The sequence below is a fragment of the Nothobranchius furzeri genome, chromosome 7 (assembly GCF_043380555.1).
Source record: "Nothobranchius furzeri strain GRZ-AD chromosome 7, NfurGRZ-RIMD1, whole genome shotgun sequence".
NCBI classification, from domain to species: Eukaryota; Metazoa; Chordata; class Actinopteri; order Cyprinodontiformes; family Nothobranchiidae; genus Nothobranchius; species Nothobranchius furzeri.
The window spans coordinates 51,774,263-51,799,089 of record NC_091747.1 but is presented as its reverse complement, the minus strand read 5'-3'; the positions used below and the strand labels follow the sequence as shown (position 1 = coordinate 51,799,089).

At 43.5% G+C, this 24,827-nt stretch overlaps 1 protein-coding gene across 2 annotated transcripts in view; it reads left to right on the top strand.

Annotated features, from left to right (window-relative positions):
• arfgef1 (ADP-ribosylation factor guanine nucleotide-exchange factor 1 (brefeldin A-inhibited)) overlaps window positions 1–24,827 on the top strand; it is a 63,074-nt gene that overhangs the window by 19,396 nt on the left and 18,851 nt on the right. The window contains exons 2-10 of one of the 2 annotated variants that reach the window (XM_015955239.3): window positions 7,718–7,748; window positions 12,364–12,520; window positions 12,717–12,863; window positions 16,723–16,902; window positions 17,190–17,243; window positions 21,780–22,122; window positions 22,405–22,539; window positions 23,142–23,374; window positions 23,817–23,950. In XM_015955239.3, the coding sequence (XP_015810725.3) occupies window positions 7,718–7,748; window positions 12,364–12,520; window positions 12,717–12,863; window positions 16,723–16,902; window positions 17,190–17,243; window positions 21,780–22,122; window positions 22,405–22,539; window positions 23,142–23,374; window positions 23,817–23,950 (1,414 nt within the window). The remainder of the gene's footprint in view (window positions 1–7,717; window positions 7,749–12,363; window positions 12,521–12,716; window positions 12,864–16,722; window positions 16,903–17,189; window positions 17,244–21,779; window positions 22,123–22,404; window positions 22,540–23,141; window positions 23,375–23,816; window positions 23,951–24,827) is intronic. The other variant, XM_015955240.3, reaches the window with a different exon arrangement.

The window sequence follows — 24,827 nt, the reverse complement described above, 5'->3', positions numbered from 1 at the left end:
CGCATCATTTTACCATATCTGTTTACATAAACACTGAAACTTCCCATTTGAGAGTGAATCGAGTGTAAACTAAGTGAGCTGTGAATCTTGGAGGAGGGAGAGGAAATTCCTCAGCTAATCTCTTAGATCCTGCAAAGTTTTTAACCATTATTGTGAAACTTCTGACCTTTGGCTCAGTGTATCCAAATACCACTCTTGCTGATTCATCACCTTATCTGTTCTAGCTGCACCCTAAGAGGCTGACTACACAGGAGTGTAGTTGATGTCTAAGCCTTGATCAGCTTGGGCTTAGTGTGAGCGTGATTGACGGGGATCACCGATAAGCCCCTTTGAGACATATTAAATAAAGCGTGGCAGAAACCTGTCGCGGCTCAACGTCAGGTTCTCTGTTTAGGTGTGGTGTTGCTGTTTTTCCCTCTCGATCAGGCCAGCCACGTTTAATCCGGCATCACAGTCAGACACTGTAACCTGAAGCTGTCGGGTTGTTTTGTGTGAGTTGACTCCAGCCCGTTGTGCCGATCGTCTCATGTATCTTTCACAGACGTTCTTGTCGTTTCGGGCTCCTATATCAGGTGCTGTTTTGTTTATGAGGGCTAGGTTTGCTTTTATACGTCTGCCACTGAGGTTATAATATACAGGCATTGTTCTGCAGTGTTGTCCTTACTGGACAGAGATCGATGTAATAAACGTGATTATAAGTGGGATCTGGCTTTATAATAAATCTGGTTTGTGGGGCTGGAAGGGTTGCCGAGGTAAAGGTTTTCCGAAATGTGGGAAGTTTCTATTCAGTTCCCCTTCAGGTGGTTGCTCATATTAGAGGGGTTAAATGATAGGGAAGTCCCTGACTGAGGTGTGTTTTCTTGTATTTACCTCTAGTACACTCGCTGGCCATCAAACACCTCTGAACTTAAATTCCCTTCAGTGTAGATAATGTTGACAGATTTTGACAGCTTGAGGATTCTTTAGATGACTGTATAAATAATGGGAAAACCTGCTGTGCTGTCACCATAGGTGTAATTTTTTGGGGGGCCAGAGGGTGACATGCCCCCCCCCCCAACACACACACACTTTTTCTAAAGTCAATTTTAGTCCCCTTTACTTTTTACTGTCCAAAAACAATATTACTCTACAGGTCCTTCTCAAAAAACTAGCACATTGTGATAGAAGTTCATTATTGTCTGTAATGTACTGATAAACATTAGACTTTCATATATATTAGATTCATTACACACAACTGAAGTAGTTCAAGCCTTTTACTGTTCCTACGATTTTGGCATACAGCTCATGAAAACCCAAAATTTCTCTCAAAAAATAGCATATTTCATCCGATCAATATAAGAAGTGTTTTTAAAATACAAAAAAAGTCAACCTTCAAATAATTATGTTCAGTTATGCACTCAATACTTGGTCGGCAATCCTTTTGCAGAAATGACTGCTTCAATGCGGCGTGACATGGAGGGAATCAGCCTGTGGCACTGCTGAGGTGTTATGGAGGCCCAGGATGCTTCGATAGCGGCCTTAAGCTCATCCAGAGTGTTGGGTCTTGCGTCTCTCGACTTTCTCCACAATATACCACAGATTCTCTCTGGGGTTCAGGTCAGGAGAGTTGGCAGGCCAATTGAGCACAGTACTACCATGGTCAGTAAGCCATTTACCAGTGGTTTTGGCACTGCGAGCAGGTGCCAGGTCGCTGAAAAATGAAATCTTCATCTCCATAAAGCTTTTCAGCAGATGGAAATATGAAGTGCTCCAAAATCTCCTGATAGCTAGCTGCATTGACCCTGCCCTTGATAAAACACAGTGGACCAACACCAGCTGCTGACATGGCACCCCAGACCATCACTGACTGTGGGTACTTGACACTGGACTTCAGGCATTTTGGCATTTCCCTCTGCCCAGTCTTCCTCCAGACTCTGGCACCTTGATTTCTGAATGACATGCAAAATTTGTTTTCATCTGAAAAAAGTACTTTGGACCACTGAGCAACAGTCCAGTGCTGCTTCTCTGTAGCCCAGGTCAGGTGCTTCTGCTGCTGTTTCTGGTTCAAAAGTGGCTTGACCTGGGGAATGCGGCACCTGTAGCCCATTTCCTGCACACCCCTGTACATGGTGGCTCTGGATGTTTCTACTCCTGACTCAGTCTACTGCTTCCGCAGGCCCCCCAAGGTCTGGAATTGGTCTTTCTCCACAATCTTCCTCAGGTTCTGGTCACCTCTTCTCGTTGTGCAGCTTTTTCTGCCTCACTTTTTCCTGAGAGTGAGGCTGTAAGGGTGTGGACAGATGATTCAAACCCAACAATCCCTGAGCCTATGTAGCTACGAGCTAACTGAGCTAACCAAAACTAAAGAGGGTTGGCTTTTAAGCAGAAAACCACAATTGAGCAACTGTGCTACCCCATGCCTTCTAGGCTGTAATATTTTTAACATTAGGCTGAGGCTGAAGCCTTCCCCAGGAACAAGCAGGACACGACTCTAGCGCTGACTGCTAATTTGCTACGTGACAATTAAAAGGACACACACCCAATAATTCATAATTGCAAGCTTTAATTACATCTGATAAGTTACAAAAAAATCACTCCTCAGAGTTGTCATGGTGGTAAACTTGACCTATTAAACCCAAAGTAGTTTTGGTACCATGCTGTAAACATGTTTATTTCTGCTGTTAAGTTTGCATTTTTAACATGGGAGTCGATGGGAATTTGCTCCTTTCTGCAGCCAGCCCCTAGTGGATGATAGGGGAAGTGCAACTTTTTTCACTTCCACGTTTGCTTCACTTTTGTCAGTTTCCCCCTTGGGTTGGTCTTAGAAAAAAAGCCAACCATAAAAGGAATTTGTTGAAATTGAAGTATCCAGATTACTTTTGGTCACGCATAAATGATTACTTTTTTTTCATGCTGTTGATCCAAAAGTCCTAAAAGGACCATAAAAATCTCCGTGGATAGTAACCATCCTCATCGTTTAACATCCGACTATCATCTACTGGAAATGTTTTAGGATCAGAGCCAAAGTCAGGGTAAAATACAAAAGTACAGCAATGTGAAAAATGATTATGTGATTTAGGGTTTAGGATGCCCTGCAAGCATTTGTGCAGAGATTTGGTCTGAGGCTGAGCTTTAGCTCACAGAGAACGATGGCGCTCAAATTGGTTATTTCATTTGACAAATCCCAGCTAGGTCAAGAGTCGTGTTTTAGCCTGGCAGGTCTTTAAGGCCAGTAAATACAGCATCGGTCAAAACTGAGCACAAATGGGTGGAATTAAACCCCATTTGAGCAGACATTAGCTGTTATACACACTTGCAAGAAAAACACCTTTGAAGGTGGTGATGGAAAAAAAAACAAGCAACCGATTTCCTCTGGAGACTCTTGAGATGTGATATCCACAAAATAAATACAGTTAATTGGCAGCGTCTGGTACGTGTCAGCTCTCTCCTTGTTGTGTTTTTCATCTCTCTGCTCCGGTTTGTTTCCATTAAGCATCGTAAACATCGACTCAATTCCTCCATCAGTTTCACAGGAAGACATTCGCTCTTATCCAGAAGTTCCCTCTCTGCTCTTTGCCAGCTGTGTGTTTTAGGCCTTCATCTTAGATTTGTCAATCTAAGGTTTTACATTTTCTGCCTGAAACTGCTACTAGGAAAAATCTTGAGTTTATAAAACAACCTGCATGCATAAATTATAGCGTGAGCCATTTATTATGCTCCTATTAGAATAAATATCAATGTACAAATTCATCTAGATTTGATTAAAACAATTATTCAACAAAACATGAAGATGATACAAGTTATAATTATTTATACAAAATAGTCGGTAATAAAATTACATTTAATGAGCGTAAAATGTGACATGAGACTATTTAGCTTAAATAAATTGAGTTTTTTAAATCTCATTTGAAGTTTTGAGGACTAATGCTGAACTTTCCACCAAACGTGTTTGTCTGCATAAAAAAACAAGTAAGTCTAAATAATGAAAATGTTTGTCTCTGCGTCTTTTTGTAATGAATTGCACTAATTTTCCCCATAACTGCAGGGATTTCTTTTATTTTTTGTTGATGGGCATTTTTGCATAAATCCGCAGATCGGTTAATCTTTTATTTACTTGCCGGGTGTTGTATATGATACAGGCGTTGCATCACACTGAGTAATCACTGAATAATAAATAACAAGGAGGCAAAGGTCTTGCCCGTCTCTGTTGATAAGAAACTCTCGAGTCTCACGTTTCCAACTGCTGCTTCTCTTAATTCCTCTGGCAGTTAGAAATTTTTCAAAACCTGCTTTAATTTGCTTTCCGCTGAGCGTTCAGGTGCTAAATATTCTCACCAATTGGATTTCTTTCCAACGACTTTCGACCTTGCAGACATGAAATAATTGAGCATGCCTGTGGTTTTTCCCAACAACCGTGGGCAGGTGCAGTCCTGTGAGGACGCTGCCAATTGTAACCGTGCTTTTAAACTCTTCATCACTGAAGTCCTCTTTTAATGTTTAGTACCAGTAGGGCTCTCTATTTTTGTCTCCCTCTCTCTTTTCATGTGTCATTCTCTAATTTTTTTCCTCTGCTTTACTCCGTCAGTTATCAGTAATTTTCATACAACTGCTTTAATGTCTCAAGATGCGTGAAGTAAACACAAAACTGGCTCACAGACTGAATAATGATTCCATTTTTGGCAGTATCCAAGGTAACATTATCGAGGCTCCTTTCAACTCATTGTGATGTAAACAAAACGGTCAGCTTTACAATAAAAGGCCATCTATTCAATTTTTATTAAGAAAATTTCATTATTATTGGAACTACTTGCATGGCTAATTCTAACTGTTATATCTTAAAGTAACGCAGAGCAGTTTCCTGCTCCTCTGCCCAGCTGGTTGAAAGTGGAATAACAGCTGTTTTAAACAATGCAACTGCAGCTAGTGCTAACAATGAGCTAACACTAACGTGAGCCAACTAAACCACGAAATAAAATGATCCATGCTGTTAGACAAAAAATATTATTACTTACAATTTGAGTAGCAACAAGGCCAGGTCACCATCAGTCTGTGATTTTTTTGTATCCTAATTTAGCTCCCTCAAACTAGCTTTTTGCTTTGCCTCCAAAGACATTACTCTTAATCCTAATTTATACTTCTCCACCTGCGTCGGTGCGGAGAGACGCAACACAATTATACTTCCTTTTGATGGCTCTCCAGCAGGCTCGCAAGGACAGATGGAGTCGAGCTCTCTTTTCTAAACATCCATCTGACGAGACGGAGAGCACAAGCTTGTGACTGGTCGAGATGCCAGTGTTCCCTCAAAAGCATAAAGAGAGCCGAAGATATCTAGCAGCAGACACGGAGCAACTTGAAGAATCCCTCGCAAAAAAAAACTCTAAAAATATTAACGTTTTATTCATCCGTGACTGGAGAAGTGAGTAAGCAGCAAGCTTTTTATTGTGGACAGAAATGATGGGAAACTTGGGATTAGAGGTATCTCAAATGCACAAAAACACGATATAAACAGAATAGTAAAGACAGGATACCACAGAACAGCGCTACGCCCTCTCTTGTCCTGGCGGGGAATTGCTTTCCAACACTCCCCAGGAGACGGAGAAGTCGGAAGTCAAAATGTCTCCATCTGTGCGGGCGTGCCTCTCCCTCTTGAGCTGATGAAGAAGTATAAATTAGGTTTTACTTTTACTTCCTTGCCCCACCCTGATGCCAACAGAAACAGTAAACTTCTTTTTCTTGTTTTTGTGCTTTTAATTGACAATCTACAAACTAAAAATGCTAACCGTTAGCTCCTTCAAACTAGTGTAGGCCGTGTCAATGTTTACTCCGGTTTTAGCGCTTTGCTTTGCCTCCAAAGACTACTACTTTTAACTCCTTGCTCCACTATGATACCAACAGAAAAAGCAAACTCCTCTTTTTTTGTACCCTTCATTGATGATCATTGAACTGAAAATGCCAACTGCTAGCTCCTCCAAACTATTGTAAGCCATGCAGATGTTCACTCTCATTTCAGCTCTTTGCAGAAAAAGCAGACTTATTTTTTCCTCCTTTTGCTTTTTATTGACAGTCTTCAAATTGAAAATGTTAACCGCTTGCATTACAGTTAACAATCGTAAAGCAGGTAAATGGCGCCCCTAGAAAACCTACCGACTCCATTAAACAATCTAATGTGGTTTTTGGTCAGCAGAGGGCTGTAGAGTAGTTTTGGAAATGAAACTGAACAAGTTTCTAACCCACTGGCTCTAGCTTAAAGTTTAAAAACTATCTGTTGTTACTAAAGCACATTTAGAAGAAGAAGAAGAAAATATCATTTCTATAGCGCCTCTCAAGGTAAAAATCACGAGGCGCTTCACAAAAACAAAAAAAAAAAGTTAAAATATAAAAAAGCATTTAGAAAATGTTTAAAATATATTTAAAATGAGCAAAAATAGATAATTGGGATTTAAAAGGAAAAATGTTAAGAAAGAGAGTAAACAGGAAAGAGGGAAATCAGTGGATCCTGAGGAAGGTGGAATAGGTGGGGAGAGCAGAATAAAGAGAGAGGGGTTGAAGAAGGTCATAGAAAAGCCAGCTTGAACAAGTGAGTCTTCAGCTGCTTTTTAAAGGAGATCACTGAGTCCACTGATCTCAGGCTCAGGGGGAGAGAGTTCCAGAGTCTGGGGGCCACAGCAGCAAATGATCTGTCACCCTTTGGTCTTTAGCCTGGTGCTGCACAACCAGTAGGCTTTGATCACTGGACCTCAGGGACCTGCTGGGGGTGTAGGGACTAAGGTCACCAATGTAAGATGGTGTTTGTCCATGTAAGGCCCTGTAGACCAGAACCAGGATCTTTACATTGTTGTTGAACATAGGCAGCTTGGTGTGTCTTATGTAGCTTACCAAAAGGTTTGTGCTGTCTCTTACCTGCTTTCCTATGGAAATTATTAATGTTGTAATGGGCATGGTAATGCTAACTGAAGAACAGTGTTAGCCTAAGCTAGTGCTAATGCTAACTTGTGCTAGTGCTTATGCTAGCCCACCCTCCAGGTGCGCCTGACATCAGCCAGACACACACTACCTCATTACTTCACGAAAGTGTTAGTGTTAAATAGGATGGCCAAGCTCTAGTTGATTATTTTATACATTAATACCATAAAATGGGAGAGAAAAAACTCTGTTGTTAGTACAGGTCAATAAATAATATATTAATTAATTTCTGATTTGATTAGCATCCGTATGTTGTACAATGGATGTGTATTGGGGAAATTTTGGCGATACGGTATACAGGAGAGGCAATATATCACGATATATTGCGATACATTCAGTCAGACATTATTGTCAATTTTCTTAGACTGATCTTTTGTAGGAATATTCAACAAACAGTCCAAACTGATACTTAACATGTTTAACATGAGGTATCTGAACCATAATGTAGAGATTTACTTTTCAATAGTGGAAACAAAACCCATTGCACACTGCTGCCAACTAGCAGTCGGCATTTGAATTGCACTAAAAGAAAAGAATACACAAATGTTGCATGTAAATTCTTCCAAAAATTAGATACACGTCTTTTGAATATCGATATATCACGGGAAAACATATCACGATATATTGCCATATCAATATTTTCTTACATCCCTATTGCACATTAAGACTTGATTTATCGTTGCTTGTTTTCTAAAAGCTGTCATTCATAAGTCTGAACATGGTGACATGCTCTGGTGCATTTGACAAACTACTTTTCTCTCTTTTTCTCTTTTAGAGGAAATCAAGGAGGAATCGGAAAAATTAAGGTAAGTCAATGATAAATAATGTAAGAAATGGGACAGTGGGGGTCATTTTAATGGGTTTTTTTTCTCTCTGGCTCAGATTTAATATTGGTGACTTAGTTTCAGCCTCGCTGTAGATTTCTCCAGTGTTCAGGCTAGTAAAGGGGATTAAAACGTCCCGTGTGCTCTTATGCACAGCCTCCAGTGGGATTTTCTTTCTTTGTGTTCTTGCTTGACATGTTTCCAAAAGCCCCCCCCCCCCCCCCCCCCCCCCGCGCGTCGTCATTAATGGGTTTTCTACATGAAGCCAGGCCCGTTGCTGAAGTTTCCTTTCTTCTTCTTTGACTCCATGATTTGTGAAAGGGTTTGCTAGGTAACACGAGCTTTGGAATGTGACATATTCCCCCAGTCTTTTCCTCTCCACACCACCTCCTTTTCCTTTTTTAAATTCCCTTTTTTGTTTTTTTCTTTCTCTCGCACAATCGTTCTCATCCCTGTTCTTGCTCTCTATTTGTTTCACCAGTCTCCCAGTTTCATAGTTCATGTTGTGACCTGAATGTAAAAGATGGATTTAGAGGCTACAGCCTTACCTAAATGACTATGCTTCTCAATTTTAACAAAAAAATAAAAACTTCCTTGAAATCTCAATAAAAGGGTTTAGAGGTATCGGCAAAAAATGGCCTTTGTGTCGCTTCTAATCAAACAAATACTTGCCCTTTTCTGCCTAATTTAGTTTAATTGAGGAATAACCAATGCTGCCAAGTGTTGGGGTCAAATTAAACATTTACATTTGGAGATACATAAACAGGAACATTATTCTTTATAAAAAATTTAAATCACTGCTATAAAACCATTTATAGAGCCAGAAGAATAAAATGTTCAAGCTAAACCTTCAGTCAATAGAGATGCAAGCTCTTAAAATTTCTAAATATTATGATATTTCCATTTGCAAAACCTGTTATGTAGCAACTGTAGACCTTCAAACTTTTAATTCCTGTGTTAAACAACCTTAAACATGAGCTATAGCATTGGATTGGCTAGTTTTGATGGTTGATCAGGTCAGACCGATCTTAATGGAAGTTGTTTTTAGCTTCAATGTGTCCTACAAACACAGCTGCCCTGTTTATTGCTTCAACATAAAGCAGAAGTGAATAGCGCAGGGTTTAAACATTGTCTGTTTATTTTAGACTGGGGTGACACAATTTTTCTACCTCTCATATCTTAGGCCTCGAGTCTCATCAAACAAAACAGACGTATACATGTATAAACACTAATTAGCTCATAATCCCTCCCTCTTGAACCTGATGGAGCCAGTGTCAGGTCCACGTGCACTTCAAGTATTAAAGTCGTACCAAAAGCATGCTTAACATTCACCAATATATAAGCAAACTGCACACGTACATAACGGAAAGAGGCTCGCCTAAATGGTAGAATCCACAATATCTACCTCAACACCCAATTCCAACAATTAACCACTAAATCAAAAGGGCGTAAAACGACGCTAAATACACATATTGAGAAAAACGCACAGTAGTGACTATGTAATATCATCTTATCCACAGAAGCCATTGTTTAAATGAAAGCCCAGATTCTCCTCTTTAGCACAATATGTCATTTCTCTATGTGCAAAACTCATGGAGCAAGCCATGAACAAAGCAGGAAAACAAAGCTCATTTCATGAAGTCTAAAGCAGAAATTCGGTCTTACCGTTGCTGATTCATGGTTATAATCCATGTTGTAGTAAAACAATATCCACTCGGTTCTGTAATCATTTGTTCCAACATCGCACTGAGATGATTCCTGACTATTTTGGGCTGTTTTACACCTGCTAGAGAGCGTTTACAATCTCTTGACGCCACATCCCATCACTTTCTGGTTTACGGCGATTCTCTTCCTGTGATTGGTTTATGTAAGCCAGCTGAAAAAACTCAACAAGTGATTCCACTAGCTCAGAGGTTTCCACCAATGGCTGAATCACTCAACTTGTCCATTGGGATCTTGAGATACTCTCCTGCGTAACGGAGCTTCTGCCAATGCCCGTAGCTTTTATTACGCGTGACATTTTCAAATAGTTTAAAACAACTGTGTTACAGAAATGCTTTACAATGTTGGTAAATGGCCTGTATTTGTATAGTGCCTTTTATAGGGTTCTACAACCCCCCCAAGGCACTTGACAACACAATCAGTCATTCACCCATTCACACACACATTCACACGCTGGTGGGGGTGAGCTACAATGTAGCCACAGCTGCCCTGTGGCGCTCTGACAGAGGCGAGGCTGTCGAACACCGGCACCACCGGTCCCTCCAACCACCACCAGCAACAAAGATGGCTGAAAGGTTGGACAGCAAAATCTATTCAGTGGAAGTAGTGTTATTGCAAGTACACTGCCACTTGAAGGGTCTGTATATGAACCTCTGTAAAATTGCTGTTCTTCACTTTATCAGACAAACATCGTACAGCTAATGTCAAGATGTAGGGCAATGAAGTTTGAAGCTACATCTGCCTTTTTGCAAAGAGGTATTTGTCCTGAAATCAAATTTAGTGAGGCGGCAAAGAAAAATCAACTTTTTTTTTTTTACAATCTTCCATGTCCATTACACTTAATCAGCGACACATATACTAATATGTACATTTCTCAACTAATCCTACAAGATGTTTCTTTAAAGTGACTGTGGGTATTTTCCCTGGCGATTGAGGGGAGTACATACCTATATTGTTGCAAGCAAGCGGTGTTTTTGAGTTTGAGTAACCCCCAAATTCCACTACCTCCGCTCCGGTCCGCCCCCGCCTTCCGCAGCCGCTTGCTTCCAAACTCAATTTTTCTTGGTACCCGCTCTACAACGGCTCCGCTCCGGTGCGGAGACCTGAGGGGGGCAAACAAGCATGCGCGGGATTTTCGAGATCTTGCGATACAGTCCGAGCAATAAACGCGGAAGTTAGATCCAAACACCCGTTGTGTGGGAGAAGCATCGGCATGAACTGTTTAATCTGCCCATCATTTGTGTTGAGAGATCAGCAGTGTTTGGATCAACAAAGTGTGACTACTTTGATAGTAGAAACTGTATTTATGGCTTACTTTTGTGCATTTAAACTTCAGCCGCCATTGATAGTTGTTAAAAGTTGTTAAACCTGTGCATATGAAACAAAAAAACACCTTTTGTTTATCGATTTATTGTGAAAAATGGAAGTTGTGCTTGCTCCTTTTCCTGTTGGGCGGTTGTGATTCCTGTCCATTTACTGCGGAGGTGCTCCGGCGTCCGGCGAAAATAGGATCGATTCTATTTTTGCCGGACGCCGGAACAGAGGACGGCGCACGGCGCTGCACTGCCGGAGCACGGCCGCAGTAGTGGAATTGCTCTGATTGACTACAACGGGACCGATTTTGCTCCGGCGTTCGTGTCGGAGCGGAGCGGAGGTAGTGGAATTTGGGGGTAAGACCTTATCAACAGATGGCCATTAGGGTCAAAAATCCCTGGGAGCACAACCTCCAGCAAAATGATAAGCTGATGAGACTCTCTTTTATCACTGGCAACGACTGAAGAGGTAAATGTGTAAAACAACGTTTATGAATAGCAAACATTTGTTACAAATCAGTAAATGTGTTTTGTCCTCACGGGCTCCCATAAAAGGAAACATGGCATCTAATATGGCGTCGCCCAGAGACTCCCATGTGTTTTAGACCTGATATTTATGGTTACATGTTACAAAGCCACCGATCTTTTTCAACAACTGGTCATCATTTAATTAATGTTCAACGTTTTGATGGAAATCTCCAAAGATTAAGGTAAAAACTGCACACTGTCTCTTTAATTTTCTTAGCTCCACATTATCACACCTAAGACAAGCGTCTTCTGTTGGAGCTCTCCTAAAGCTTTAGTGAAATAAAGAGACGGGTATGAGCGGATAGAGTTGCTGCTTTGTGCTGATTCATAGCCACACTTAGATCCATCTAAAACATTACCTATATTTGTTTTATTTATATATATACGTGGTATTTGAGTTTTCTATCCCTCCACCATATCTTGATCTATAATTTTTCCACGTTTTATCTAAATTTTCCTCCCTTCTCTTCCTTTACGTGGCCCTTTTATGCCCCTCCATGATTGTGCCCTGCTAAACTCAGCGAGGTCGTCCCTCCTTTAAAGAGCTGAAGTCATCCTTTTTCACTGCCTGGACATAAACAATGCAACCTCCTCCTCTTCATTTGCTGTCTTGTCTCCTCTCTCTCTCTCCTTGGCACCCACCCCTGCTCTGTTTTTCCCAGCTTGAGCAGTGGGTGTGGCACCGGCGCCTGGGGAAGCTGTGGTTTCTGAAAGTGAAAGCGATGGTTCACAGTTTTCTAAATCTCAACGATTCAGGGAAATACTCCTGTATTACTCCTTGTACTACTCCTTAGCTAAGGGGAGCTATGTCGTCATGAACACTCGATGAAACATCAAATTTGGTGATTTTCTCCAGATTTCTCCCCAAGAGGAGCAGCATGTTTATTTTTCTTGCTCCAGTTCGGTGAAACGGACCATCCCTACCTCTTTACGCCTTGTTAGCAGTGCTTAGATGTCAGGAAAAGTGTCTGTTGGACTGAGAGCTCTGTGTTTTTCATCATTTCTCTTTTTTTCCTTGCATTTTTCCCCTTCAGTCCGCCCAGCGGAGATGGCAAATCCAGCTCCAGCACTTTACCACCAATCAAATCAAAAACCAACTTCATCGAAGCCGACAAGTACTTCTTGCCATTTGAGCTGGCGTGTCAGTCCAAATGTCCCCGCATCGTCATCACCTCACTCGACTGTTTACAGGTGAGTGGCAGAACAAATCCGACAGCTAAACCTGTGCGTGTTTTGGTGTGAGAGTCTTTTTTCATCCCTTTATAAACGTCTTACTGAGGAGCAAACCTGTAAAGATGGGAGCGGAACTTCCATGCACAACCCAAGAATAGTTGGTGATGTTCTGACTTTTATTGCGTTGACTCGTCTGAACGTTTGTGACCTGTAGAAGCTGATAGCGTACGGCCACCTGACTGGCAGCGCCCCGGACAGCACTGCTCCGGGCAAGAAGCTCATCGACAGGATCATCGAGACCATCTGTGCTTGTTTTCAAGGACCGCAGACCGATGAGGGTGTACAGCTACAGATTATTAAGGTGTGTGTCTATTTTTCTTCTCATTTCCTGCTTTAAAAAGTGCAAACTGCAAAAAACACAATATGAAACAAACATTTCTAGAGTTTCTAAAAACGGACCCTTTGCACCTATGTCACTTGATCTCGTGGGTTTGCCATGATGGACGTTAAAGATGCTATACCAAATTTGGAAAACAAATTAGCTTAAACATTTTTCCATGCCTATTAATGTTCTAACACAGTACAGCTGTCAATATATTGTGGAGATTTAAAAAACTGGGCGAAAAAAAGTAATAAAGTGGTTCTCTCCTCTTTGTCTAAAATCCTCCACCCTAAAGCAACCACTGGACCAGTAGCGGTTTTAGGCACGGGCAGACGGGGCAGTTGCCCGGGGCAGCATTTTTTCATGACACAAAAGGAGCGCACAAGCGCTGAGTAAAAAATAAAAAAGAAAGAAATTTGCTCCGCACCGAGGTTTTCTATTATCTGTCATATGACAGCGTCTGGATTGGTGCCCCCAGCAGCTGCAGGCGCTCCTGCTGACTGAGAGGGTTCAGGTGCTCTGCGTGTGCATGAAGAAGAGGAAGGGGAGGGGCGCGGCGGGGGAATTCCCCTCTGGGTCTTTCCCAAATGAAATGAGCGGGTAGGGGCTGAATCAACTGTATTAACATGGCTAAAGTCAATCACATCTTGATGTTCTTCCATTTAGCGCACATTTCATTCATAATATCATAAACACAGGCCTATCATTCTTTCAGGTTTTTCTGAACTGTGTGAAATGGCCGAATAAAAAAAGGAAAAACAAAACGATTTTGTGGTCACCCCCCCCATCAAGGTCGAATTGTTTAGTCCTGACTAAAGGAAACTTATTGAGTCAAGAGCCAAACAGAAGAGATGATTATAAAAAGGCTAAAACTACCAGGTGCCCGATTCAGGAAAAAAGAAAAGAAAAAAAGAGGAGAAAGATCAAGATATGTACGCTCTCATGATGCATGTTTTACATTTTTTTGAACCAGTTAACTGGGATTTTAACAGTTAAATTCGGTCAACTAATTGCTAACAGAGCTAATAGGGCTGAAATATTGAAACGAATATTCAAATGGTTCAAAAGAATTCCTTGAATCGTTTTTTACTGATTCAAACTAGGATTTGTCAAATGCTCGCTGCAGCCTGTGGCCTGCCTGAACAACAACAAACACATGTTGATCATGTTCACATAATAATAAATAAAACAACTCTACAAGCAGAAGAAAACTCCCCGGTCACCACTAACTATCCTGTTTATTTATTGCAGATGGCTGCACTGATTATTTTTTACCTGATTTGTTCTGTAAAAGTTGGCATTTTTGGTAGTCTACAGTTTTTTTTATGTCAGTTTAAATTACAATTTCAGGGGCAATTCTAAAATATTATGGATCATGATAAAGATCTATTGGAGATCTACCCCAGCATTTGGACTGCTCTGCCAGTCACTGTGGCTCAAGCTGAGAGGAGCTTTTCAAAACCTGATCAAGTCATACCTGAGGTCAACTATGTTTCGGGGGCGGCTCACTAACCTGGCTTTGATTAGTATCAATCAGGCGCGCAGATAGGGTGAGGGACGGGGGGGATCTGTCCCCCCCAGATTCAGATCGACCCCGATCCGTCCCCCCCAAGTAAGGCCAGAAAGAAAACAAAATCGGCGGTTAAGCGCTTGAAGCTCCTTTTTCCAATTACATTGAATGCAGCATGACGAGAAAACAAACACCGACTCCAGAGGCGCCAAAGTGGTTGCTGCTAGGATGCAGGATGAAGCGAAAAAGGCAAGCAACGATTACTGCTTATTTAAAAAAGACCAACAGTGTAAGTAGGCAGGACCGATCTGTCTGTTTATGCGTGTTGGTTCTAGTTTCTATAGATTGTTGTCAGTGTTGGGACTTACTCGTTAAAAGCGCCAAAGCCTCATTGCTGTCTTTAACAAGTCTCATCTACAAATATGATCCCTCATGAAGTAACTACTTTACACCAGAAGATAGTGGAGATGTGTAATCTTCAGGCTGAGCAAAGTTTGGGAGTTTTTAGAGTTTGAAAATCGCCTCCCGCCGAGAGGCTCCCAGTCGGGGAGAGGAGGAGATACGCAGCATGAAGAGCGCAAATATTAGATAAAACGTATAATTGCCGGCAGGTCTGGTCTTTGTTGACTGATCACTTTGTCTGGTAATGACTGACTCTGATTATGAAGCAGAATATTGACTCTGATGAAGAAATTCACTCATCCGGCCGGGAAGATTCAAAGGAGGCCTCGCCCGGGGAGTAATTCCATGTAGAACCGCCACTGCACTGGACCATCCATTTGTCAGTCTTGAGAACCGCTGCACGTCTGCACTTTCCTAGCCCCTCCATTCATATCGCACTTGTGTGTATTTAGCAACAGAACACCACTGGTGTGAGAGGTTCTCGGCTCAGTAGTATAAGAGAAGGAGAAACAGCCGGCTGCTACCACTTCAACTTTAGGACAAACTACCAAAGACTCAAAAAGAAAAACACTGTTTGACGTCACGGACAGCAAAAGACGTTTGGACCTAAAAAATGGCGACTGGTGTTTAGCGCCATCTTGTTTCCTCCGGTAATGTGGGTTCCACTTCGGCAGAAGTGTCTCAAGGAAGAAACAGGGGGGGGGGGGGGATAAACAATCGATGATGAACAAGAGTCACTGAGTTTCACATGCTGGCTGAATGTGAAAATGGTCTTTTACCAGCATTGCCTGCATTAGCTGCCTGCCGATAGAAAATAGACAAGGAAAATGCTCGGATTAGAAGCGCCACACAATTTGACACCATTATGTCAAATTAGCATCCATGGACTCGCCCATCTTGGCTTAAGACGAAGAAGGCTGTGTGAGAGCCGAGAACTAGTAAAAGCTAACTGCTAGCATTAGCAACCCTACAAAATGGTCGAACTCCATCAGGCTTGTGGTGTTTGTGGAGAGAAAACGTCAACGTTGCAAAGCAAAAGGAGTCAGTGGTAGAGTGGCGTTCCTGCTAGCCATTCAGAGGCGAGATGTCAGAATGTCAGGAAATAAGACTCCAAATCGTTGTGTTCAGCTCAACTCTGATTTGGCTCACTTCTGGTTCCTTAAACATGAGCGCCAGAGCTTTTTTTTCCCCCACATAGACTTACAAGGCATTAATTTATACTAGAGACCACTTCAAATGTGGTGGGAAAAAACTGAACTTGGTCCTTAAGCCCAGTTCAGTTTTTGGACGAAGTAGCGCACCTAGTTAGGACCCGTTGAGCGTGGTATTTAGCTAGCTTAAAACCGACCCTGCTGCTGTTTACACCGATTTAATTAAGTAGCCACCTTTGCTAGAATTCACCCCACCAATGACTTACCATTGTGTGATAAACAGTGCATCACTTTACTCTGCAGCTGATTCAAAAGAGTCCTGATTCTGACCAGTTGTTTGTCTCTGGCTGGGACCAGATGCTGCTGTCAGCAGAGGGACAATATGTCTCATAACAGTGAAGCTCATCATGCAAAATAATAATGTCTTTTTCACACGCGGTCCTACATTGGAACGTTATTATTAGTATCCAGGAATTCAATGTCCAAAAATCCACTAACGCTTTGAGGGCTGCTAGTTTTTTAGATTGATAGCTGCTGTCCTTTGCTGCTCTCGTCTCTTTGTGCAAAGTAAAAGCGCTTCAAAAGGCTACAAACTAGCTTGATTTTGGATTCGCTTTATGGGAGTTTTATTGCATGCAAATAGTTCCTTTGATATCGTAATGGTGTGTATCCTATGAGCAGTGTGGCGTTTTGTGTAAAGGGTCACAAGGGAGGGCATGTTTAAATGAGGTCAAGCTTCTCCCACTCCTCACCCCTCTCCGTCTCACCCCTCCAGGCCCTGTTGACGGCCGTGACCTCCCAGCACATAGAAATCCACGAAGGTACGGTGCTGCAGGCTGTCCGCACCTGCTACAACATCTACCTGGCCAGCAAGAACCTCATCAACCAGACGACGGCGAAGGCCACGCTCACACAGATGCTCAACGTCATTTTCGCGCGCATGGAGAATCAAGCAGTACGTCTGTCCTTCTCAAAACAATTCAGCGAAGAGACAGAAAAGACGGCTTCTCTTTGGAGGCTGCTTTTCTAGAAGCTACTTTTAGCTACTTTGCTTTAATTGTTTTCTGAACTTTATTCTCATTTAACCAAAAGCCTTCTTTGTGTTCAGAGGGACATTTAAGGTGTTGCCTTCAAAGAAAGCTTGCTCTAATGTCATCTTTTTCTTTTTGAATGGCACTTTCCTCCCCCTCCTCACCTGCCTCCCCTCCCCCTTCCTCCCCCCCTCCCTTTTTGGACACATAGCTTACAAATCACAAGCTATCTTGGTCTCTGGCCTCCAGAAAGCGTGACCGCCAGGTAAAGCATGCAGGACTTGCAGTGACATTGCCTGATCGGAACTTTTCAGCTCCTATCCTGTGTGTGTTTGTGTCTGAGCTTTTCCCCTCATCCATCCATCCATCCATCCATCCATGCACTCATCTGTTCTCCTCATTTTGCTCCCACGCTGCACTCAGATTCAGTCTTCCACAGTATGCCTTGGCTTCCCCTCTCATCTCGCTTTTCCACAACATCTTAGTTTTATAAGTGCACCTAGTTGTGCTAAATCTTTGGTATTGATGAGTGATGAAACGCTGAAACAAAGAGACGTGGTAGCCTTTGAGTCCTATTATTGTGCTGCATTGCTGCACAGAGATATCCACTTTCTTACTTTGTGTGTGTGTCCCATTGGCTGCAGCTCAGCATGATCTGATCACACCTACACACACAAACACACACACCCATCACTGTCCAACTGAGGTGGCATTTAAATAATGAGCTTAGTTTGTTTGTGCTGGCTCGACTTTCCCCTCCGGAACATTTGTCTGGTCCTGCCGTTGCACGTTATTAGTCGTTTATGTCAAAGTTTTGCTTCACTGAATTTATTTGGCTCTATTTACTTGTGACAAAGGCAGCAAGCTCGTTTAATTTAAATCAAACGGCTTCATTAGAAACTTAGTTTTCGAAGAATAACGAGTCCGATTAAACCAAAATGCAGTAAACGCCATAAAACTGATAAATTTGTGTCGCATTTAGAGCAGGAAATGCTTCAATAAAAATTCATATAAGGCTATTTTGGTGTGCAATATTAGTATTGTAGAGAATTTTATTAAACCAGACTTAAAATATACTCAAAATATTTGAATTCCACAAGCAAATGGACCCAGATTTCCCTAAATATCAACAGCAACTACACGGCGAGTGCCAGGAATATTGGATTACTGAGGCAGATGAATAAAATTGTGATTGCCTGTTTTCCTAATATCATGCAGCTCAACATAATTGCTGTGCTTTGTGACTAAGTTTCAACATGAACATTTGCACGCCAAACAATTTGTGTGCATTTGCATTCCATACAGCTTGGGACCTGGCCATGTGGAAAAGATCTTGTAAAGGTGTCACATGTAAAGGATTTCTACTGCAAAGTACCATTTAGTTTTTTTCATTCATTTTTTGTGTTTTGAACTGGTTACCAACAGTGAGGGACTGACTGTAGGACATGCACACACGTAGCTGGGGTTTTTGGAAAACCTAATATCAAATCTTACCGATCTAGGAGAAAAGCTTGTTTTCAGCAAAAATCCAGTGTTGTGATGCACATTCAAACGTATAGGTGGCAGTAGTTCCCCAAGTTATTGGTGTCTCATGCTAAGAAACATTCACTGGTGATGTCAGAGCATTTTTATTGCAGGCAGTGGTGTTGCAAAACCTAAAACCCCGGCTATTTACGTCCACAAGCAAATGCCGACAACGGAGAATTCGTAAATCTCCACTTTGGTCGTCCATCCATCCATCCATCCATCCATTTTCATCCGGTTATCCGAATTCGGGTCACGGGGGCAGTAGCCTAAGGCGAGACGCCTAGACTTCCCTCTCCCCAGCCACTTGGGCCAGCTCCTCCAGGGGAATCCCAAGGCGTTCCCTGGCCAGGTGAGAGACATAGTCCCTCCACCGTGTCCTGGGTCTACCTTTAGGCCTCCTCCCGGTTGGACGTGCCCGGAAAACCTCACCAGGGAGGCGTCCAGGAGGCATCCTGACGAGATGCCCGAGCCACCTCAACTGGCTCCTCTTGATGTGGAGGAGCAGCAGGTCTACTCCGAGCCCCTCCCGAATGACTGAGTTTCTCACCCTATCTCTACGGGAGAGCCCAGCCACTCTTCGGAGAAAACTCATTTTGGCCGCTTGTATCCGCGACCTCGTTCTTTCGGTCACTACCCAAAGCTCATGACCATAGGTGAGGGTAGGAACGTAGATCGACCGGTAAATCGAGAGCTTTGCCTTCTGACTCAGCTCTCTTCACCTGGACTTCACTGCAGATGCAGCACCAATCCGCCTATCGATCTCACGCTCCAGTTTTCCCTCACTCGTGAACAAGTCCCCGAGATACTTAAACTCCTCCACTTGGGGCAGGACCTCATCCCTGACCCGGAGAAGGCATTCTACCCTTTTCCGAATCAAGACCATGGTCTGAGATTTTGAGGAGCTGATTCTCATCCCAGCTGCTTCACACTTGGCTGCGAACCACTCCAGCAAAAGCTGAAGATCACGTTCTGATGAAGCCAACAGGACCACGTCATCTGCAAAAAGAAGAGACCTGATCCTCAGGCCACCAAAACGGATGCCCTCCACACCTTGGCTGTGCCTAGAAATCCTGTCCATAAAGTTTATTAACAGAATCGGTGACAAAGGGCAGCCTTGGCGGAGTCCAACTCTCACTGGGAACGAGCCCGACTTACTGCCGGCAATGCGGACCAAGCTCTGACACCGGTCATACAGGGACCTAACAGCCTGGGCCCTGTGGGCCCCCCGAGGAACGCGGTCAAACGCCTTCTCCAAATCCATGAAACACATGTAGACTGGTTGGGCAAATTCCCACGCACCCTCCAGGATCCCCCTAAGGGTATAGAGCTGGTCCAGTGTTCCACGGCCAGGACAAAAACCCCATTGCTCCTCCTGAATCCGAGGTTCATCAATCCAATGGACCCTCCTCTCCAGAACCCCTGAATAGACCTTACCAGAAAGGCTCAGGAGTGTGATCCCCCTGTAGTTGGAACACACCCTGCGGTCCCCCTTTTTAAATACGGGGACCACCACCCCGGTCTGCCAGTCCAGTGGGACTGCCCCCGATGTCCACGCAATATTGCAGAGCCACGTCAGCCAACACAGCTCCACAACATCCAGAGCCTTAAGGAACTCCGGGCGGATCTCATCCATCCCCAGAGCCTTGCCACAGAGGAGCTGGTGGACGGTGGACCAGAATCTCCTCGAATCCGTACGGAAGTCTTGCTCCGTGGTCTCACCGAACTCCTCCCATGCCCGGGTTTTTGCCCTGGCGACCACCTGAGCCGCGTTCCGCTTGGACTGCCGGTACCCGTCAGCTGCCTCTGGAGTCCCACAGGCCAAAAATACCTTATAGGACTCTTTCTTCAGCTTGACAGCATCCCTAACCGCCGGTGTCCACCAGCGGGTTCGGGGGTTGCCACCACAACAGGCACTGACGATCCTGCGTCCACAGCTCCGGTCAGCCGCCTCAACAATGGAGGAATGGAACTGGGTCCATTTAGATTCAATACCCCCCACCCCCACCCCACCCCCGGAACATTTTGGAAGTTCTGTCGGATGTGGGAATTGAAGCTCCTTCTGACAGGAGACTGCCAGACGTTCCCGGCAGACTCTCGCGATACATTTGGGCCTGTCTGGTCTGACCGGCTTTGGTTGTAGTTTTTAAAAAATTGTTCCTGACACCGGGTATCTTTTTTTATTCAGATCACAGGCTAAACTGTAGAAAATGATCTTTGTTTTGTGAGACACCTGGTGGCTACGTGTGGACCTGGCCTTAGTTGTGAAAGAGATTTGGGTATTCTGAGTGTTGGAATCGGTTAGCCTGATCTGTGATTGCTAATCTAAAACTGAAAGCAGTTTGGTCCCTGAATGCATCGTCTTTGTGATGGCAGTACAAGCTCTTCCCTGCAACGATTTTACTACATGAATCATAATTTCACTCTTGATCGGTTTTTCTATGCAAGTCGGAGCTGTTGAAGTGTGAGAAATTGGCATCGGCTCTCAAAATCAGAATCGGTACATTTATTAACTGAATTGCAAATAAAATGAGGTTAAATTACAAACAAAATCAGGACTTGTTGTGACTAAATGACACCAAAACTGTAAAAATGCGTGAAAGTTTTAATATTTTCGTCCGTACCTCTCGTCATCTGTCTGCTTTCTTTTTAATCTGTTATTTTCTACAAATGCTCCAAAGCTGCTGTTGTGGGCTGGCTGAGAAAACTTGCACTGCTTGTATTTTTTTTCTAGCTCGTGTTTCTGTGACGGTTCAGATAATTGATCATCTCTGCTCTTAAAATTCAAATCAGAACCTAAATGTAAGCGTGCTCGGTGTGCAGCTTGAGAGGTGAAATCTCACAAAATTCAGCCGCATTTAATGCACGCTCTTGCAATGTCTTGTGACCCACTTTCAGCTCGAGAGCCAGCGAGCTGAAGCACGGCCACTCTTTGTCGCTCCCTCTATCAGAACTGCCATGACACATCAGTCAGGACGCGTCCGTAGGAACCATTGTCCACCATGGCGCCAGCATGAACTTGATCTCGCTGTGTTTCATTGCTCATTGAGTGGATTAACGTGTTGATCTGATGCATATTCACCCACCATACTGCAGAAACTTCACAGGTGTATTTTATGGTATCTTTATAAAATGTTTTTGCTGTGATCTTGATTTGGGCGCCGTTTGCTCACAGGAGAATTGAGTTGATCATACTGACAAATTAATGCTTTTCCATTTTGTCTGCTTCCTGTTTTTGTTATTTTGCTTCTTCCCCCCCCCCCCCCCCCCCCCCCAGCTGCAGGAAGCCAAACAGATGGAGAGAGATCGGCACCGGCAGCACTCCCCAGTCACCCAGCCCGCTGAGCCAGAATCCCCCCAGCTCCAGACCCACGTCCACTCATCTGCAAAGGCTCCCACGCAGGAGGCCAACGGGCCCGTCAGCCCTCCCACCCCCGGCACCACCTGCCCGTCCACCCCATCCACCCCGTCGACGCCCGCCCCTGAGTCCAACAGCAGGTCTGTGTCCGGGGAGCAGGAGGGGCTCGTCTACGAGAACCCGGACCCTGAAAATGGGTCGGAGTTCTGCGTGGCTGAAAATGAGCAAACGGAGGCGGACCAAGCCACCGCAGCAGCACAGAGTGAGACTTTTTACTTTCCTTCACCACAAGTTTGGGCGCAATAAAAATGTTGATAAAAACACTTGAAGTTGCAGGTTTAGAATCAAATGTTTGTGTTTTTAGTTTAAATTATGAGTCGGCGACCCTCCTCAGAGCTGAAGTTTTATTTGGATTTGGCTCATTTCTTATCGGATTTTCATTTAATAGGTGGATTTTTTTTTCTGTTCAGACTTTGAAGATTAAAGCTTCCAGCAAGCAGAACCGACCACGTTTCGGTCACAGCTGAATGTGTTGTTGTTCTAGATGCTGCATCCAAACAGCACGAAGGAGCGCGTAAAGAGGAAGAGGAGGAGGAGGAGGAAAGCCCAAACTACGAGGAGAAAGCCCAGGAAATAGTCCAGAGTATCCTGCAGGAGGTGGTCAACACTGTTGCAGGAGGTAAAGCTTCTTCTGTGGGCTTTAGCGGCATGTTTTTAAAAAAGGGAAGCGGCTAACCAGGCTGAGAGAGAGAACACCGCCGCGGTAGGCTGCGCTTCAGTTTGCTCACATCTCTGCAGAGAAGCAGCTTCAATTCCCGCATTCTCATTAAATCTTATTTCTGAGTAAAAAAAAAAACCTAACACATGCATCTCCTCTCATTAACATAAGTGTTGACGTTCATACTTCTGATCACCATTCTGTAAATCAAGGTGTGATTTTTAGGTTTAATGTCCTTTCATTTCCCTCAGATGCTGACATAAATAAGGGGAATCACCTTTTTTTTGCTGAAGTTTCTAAAAGCCATTATTTCTTTGCTCTGGCAGCAAAAAAATGGATAAATGTGCTTGTCCACATGAAAGACACGCTGCTTTCCCTTCTTTTAATCCTGCACAGGTTTTCAGGATTTGGAGGAAAACTGAGCAGAAATCTACTCCAGTGTGTTTTTTAGGGATTCTTTAGATTTGCTGCAAACATCTTTCGTCTTTTTTCTTAGTTAGAAAGCCGAATTAGCTCCAGTTGGTCATTAGAAATCACATGATTTATGTATGTTGTCCTCACAGGCCACTGTCTGGATCCTGCAAACCTCTGCTCCGACACCCAGGAGTCCGCCGCGGATTCGCAGCCCGCCATGGCGGGGACCGAGGGAACCCAAAGCTCGCTGGAGGACGAGGGCACCGTGGGGAGTGACAGCGAGCACGTCCATGCCAATGGCATTCCTGGAACTCCGATTTCTGCCAGCTTCACGCCCTCGTTACCCGATGACAGACTCTCCGTCTCCTCCACAGACACTCAGGTCCGAGGAAGCGGGACCATTTCAGAACACCTAATCTCTTGTTATAAATTATGATTTTTGTTTTCATTTACTGCAAATATATGAAATAATGAATTCATATTATATCATATTAGTCATAAAAGATTAATGAGCCTTTAATGTCACATATAAAAAGTCTAAAAAAGACTAACTGAAAACATTTAAGGATTATTTCAAGCTTTATTCATTTATTTTGGAGCTCATTCGTGATGCTATGACTACATGCATCTTAATAACTGAAGAGGTTTCTTTGAAATTAAGGTTATTTTTGTCATTTTAGATGCAAATGTCCTTTTCATCCAAGTCAAACTGATTTCTGCAGGGAGTCATGATTGCAAATATTTCCGGATCACCTGGATTTCCACATTGTAGTGCAGCAGAGGAAAGTGAGTTTAGATGTCTGTTTGTTATTGGCTCCCCTCAGGAATCGGGGGCGACACCAGGACAGCTACCGGGCGCCAAGTTCTCCCACATCCTGCAGAAAGACGCTTTCCTCGTCTTTCGCTCGCTCTGCAAGCTGTCCATGAAGCCGCTTTCAGAAGGACCGCCTGATCCCAAGTAAGACTTTAAAAGATTTATGTCTAAAAGGGACAAATGGCCATCATATAAATGTTGAAAGGAGTCATCATTTAAATGAATCTGCGCATGAATACATTGGGAGTTGTTATTTGTGGAAGATGAGCTCTGGCGCTCCTGTTTCAGGAAGTAGAAGTTAGTCCAAAAAAGGCAGTGTTGGAAAATGGCAGGACTTGGATTTTTACTCATTAACATTAATGATATGCGAGCACATTGCCTCTGATTGGCTAATGGCAACCAGACTCTTCCGCTGCCTCCATTCACTCTTCTTTTTGGGGTAAAATATGCAACGTTGATGTTTGATCTCCACATGTGACACAAGCCTGGAGTAGGTCTGCAGTGTTGTGGAGTTGCTAATGCTAACAGTTAGCTTTTTCTAACCGAAACACACTTTGATCTCACCTGGACGCTAAATGAACGCAGCCTTTCCCCGTCATAGACCAAGATGGGTGAGTCCGTGAACCAGAGCGTTTGTCCCGTCTGTTTTCTATCTGCGTCGAATTCAGGAAACGAGTTAGACTATTAGTCTGCTTGTGAAACTCCGAGTGATCAGTCATATTTCAAAACTAACAAGTACTCCACGGTTCACAGTAACCCTCACCTTTAACTTGTTCAGTTTAGGCAGACAAAATGGTGGATGTGAGTGCGTTAGAGCAGGACGAATTATCTAACGGTACGATCGAAAAATAACTTCAGCTCCTTTCACATACGGACCTGCTCTACTGAGCCCAGATATGGTAAACCCGGCTATAGCCTGGGTTTTTTCCACCCTCTTCCCAAGGTAGTCTGCTACAGGCTGAACTGTCCCAACACACCCACTGCCAACAGATCGGCCTCCTCAAATTCACGCCTACTACTA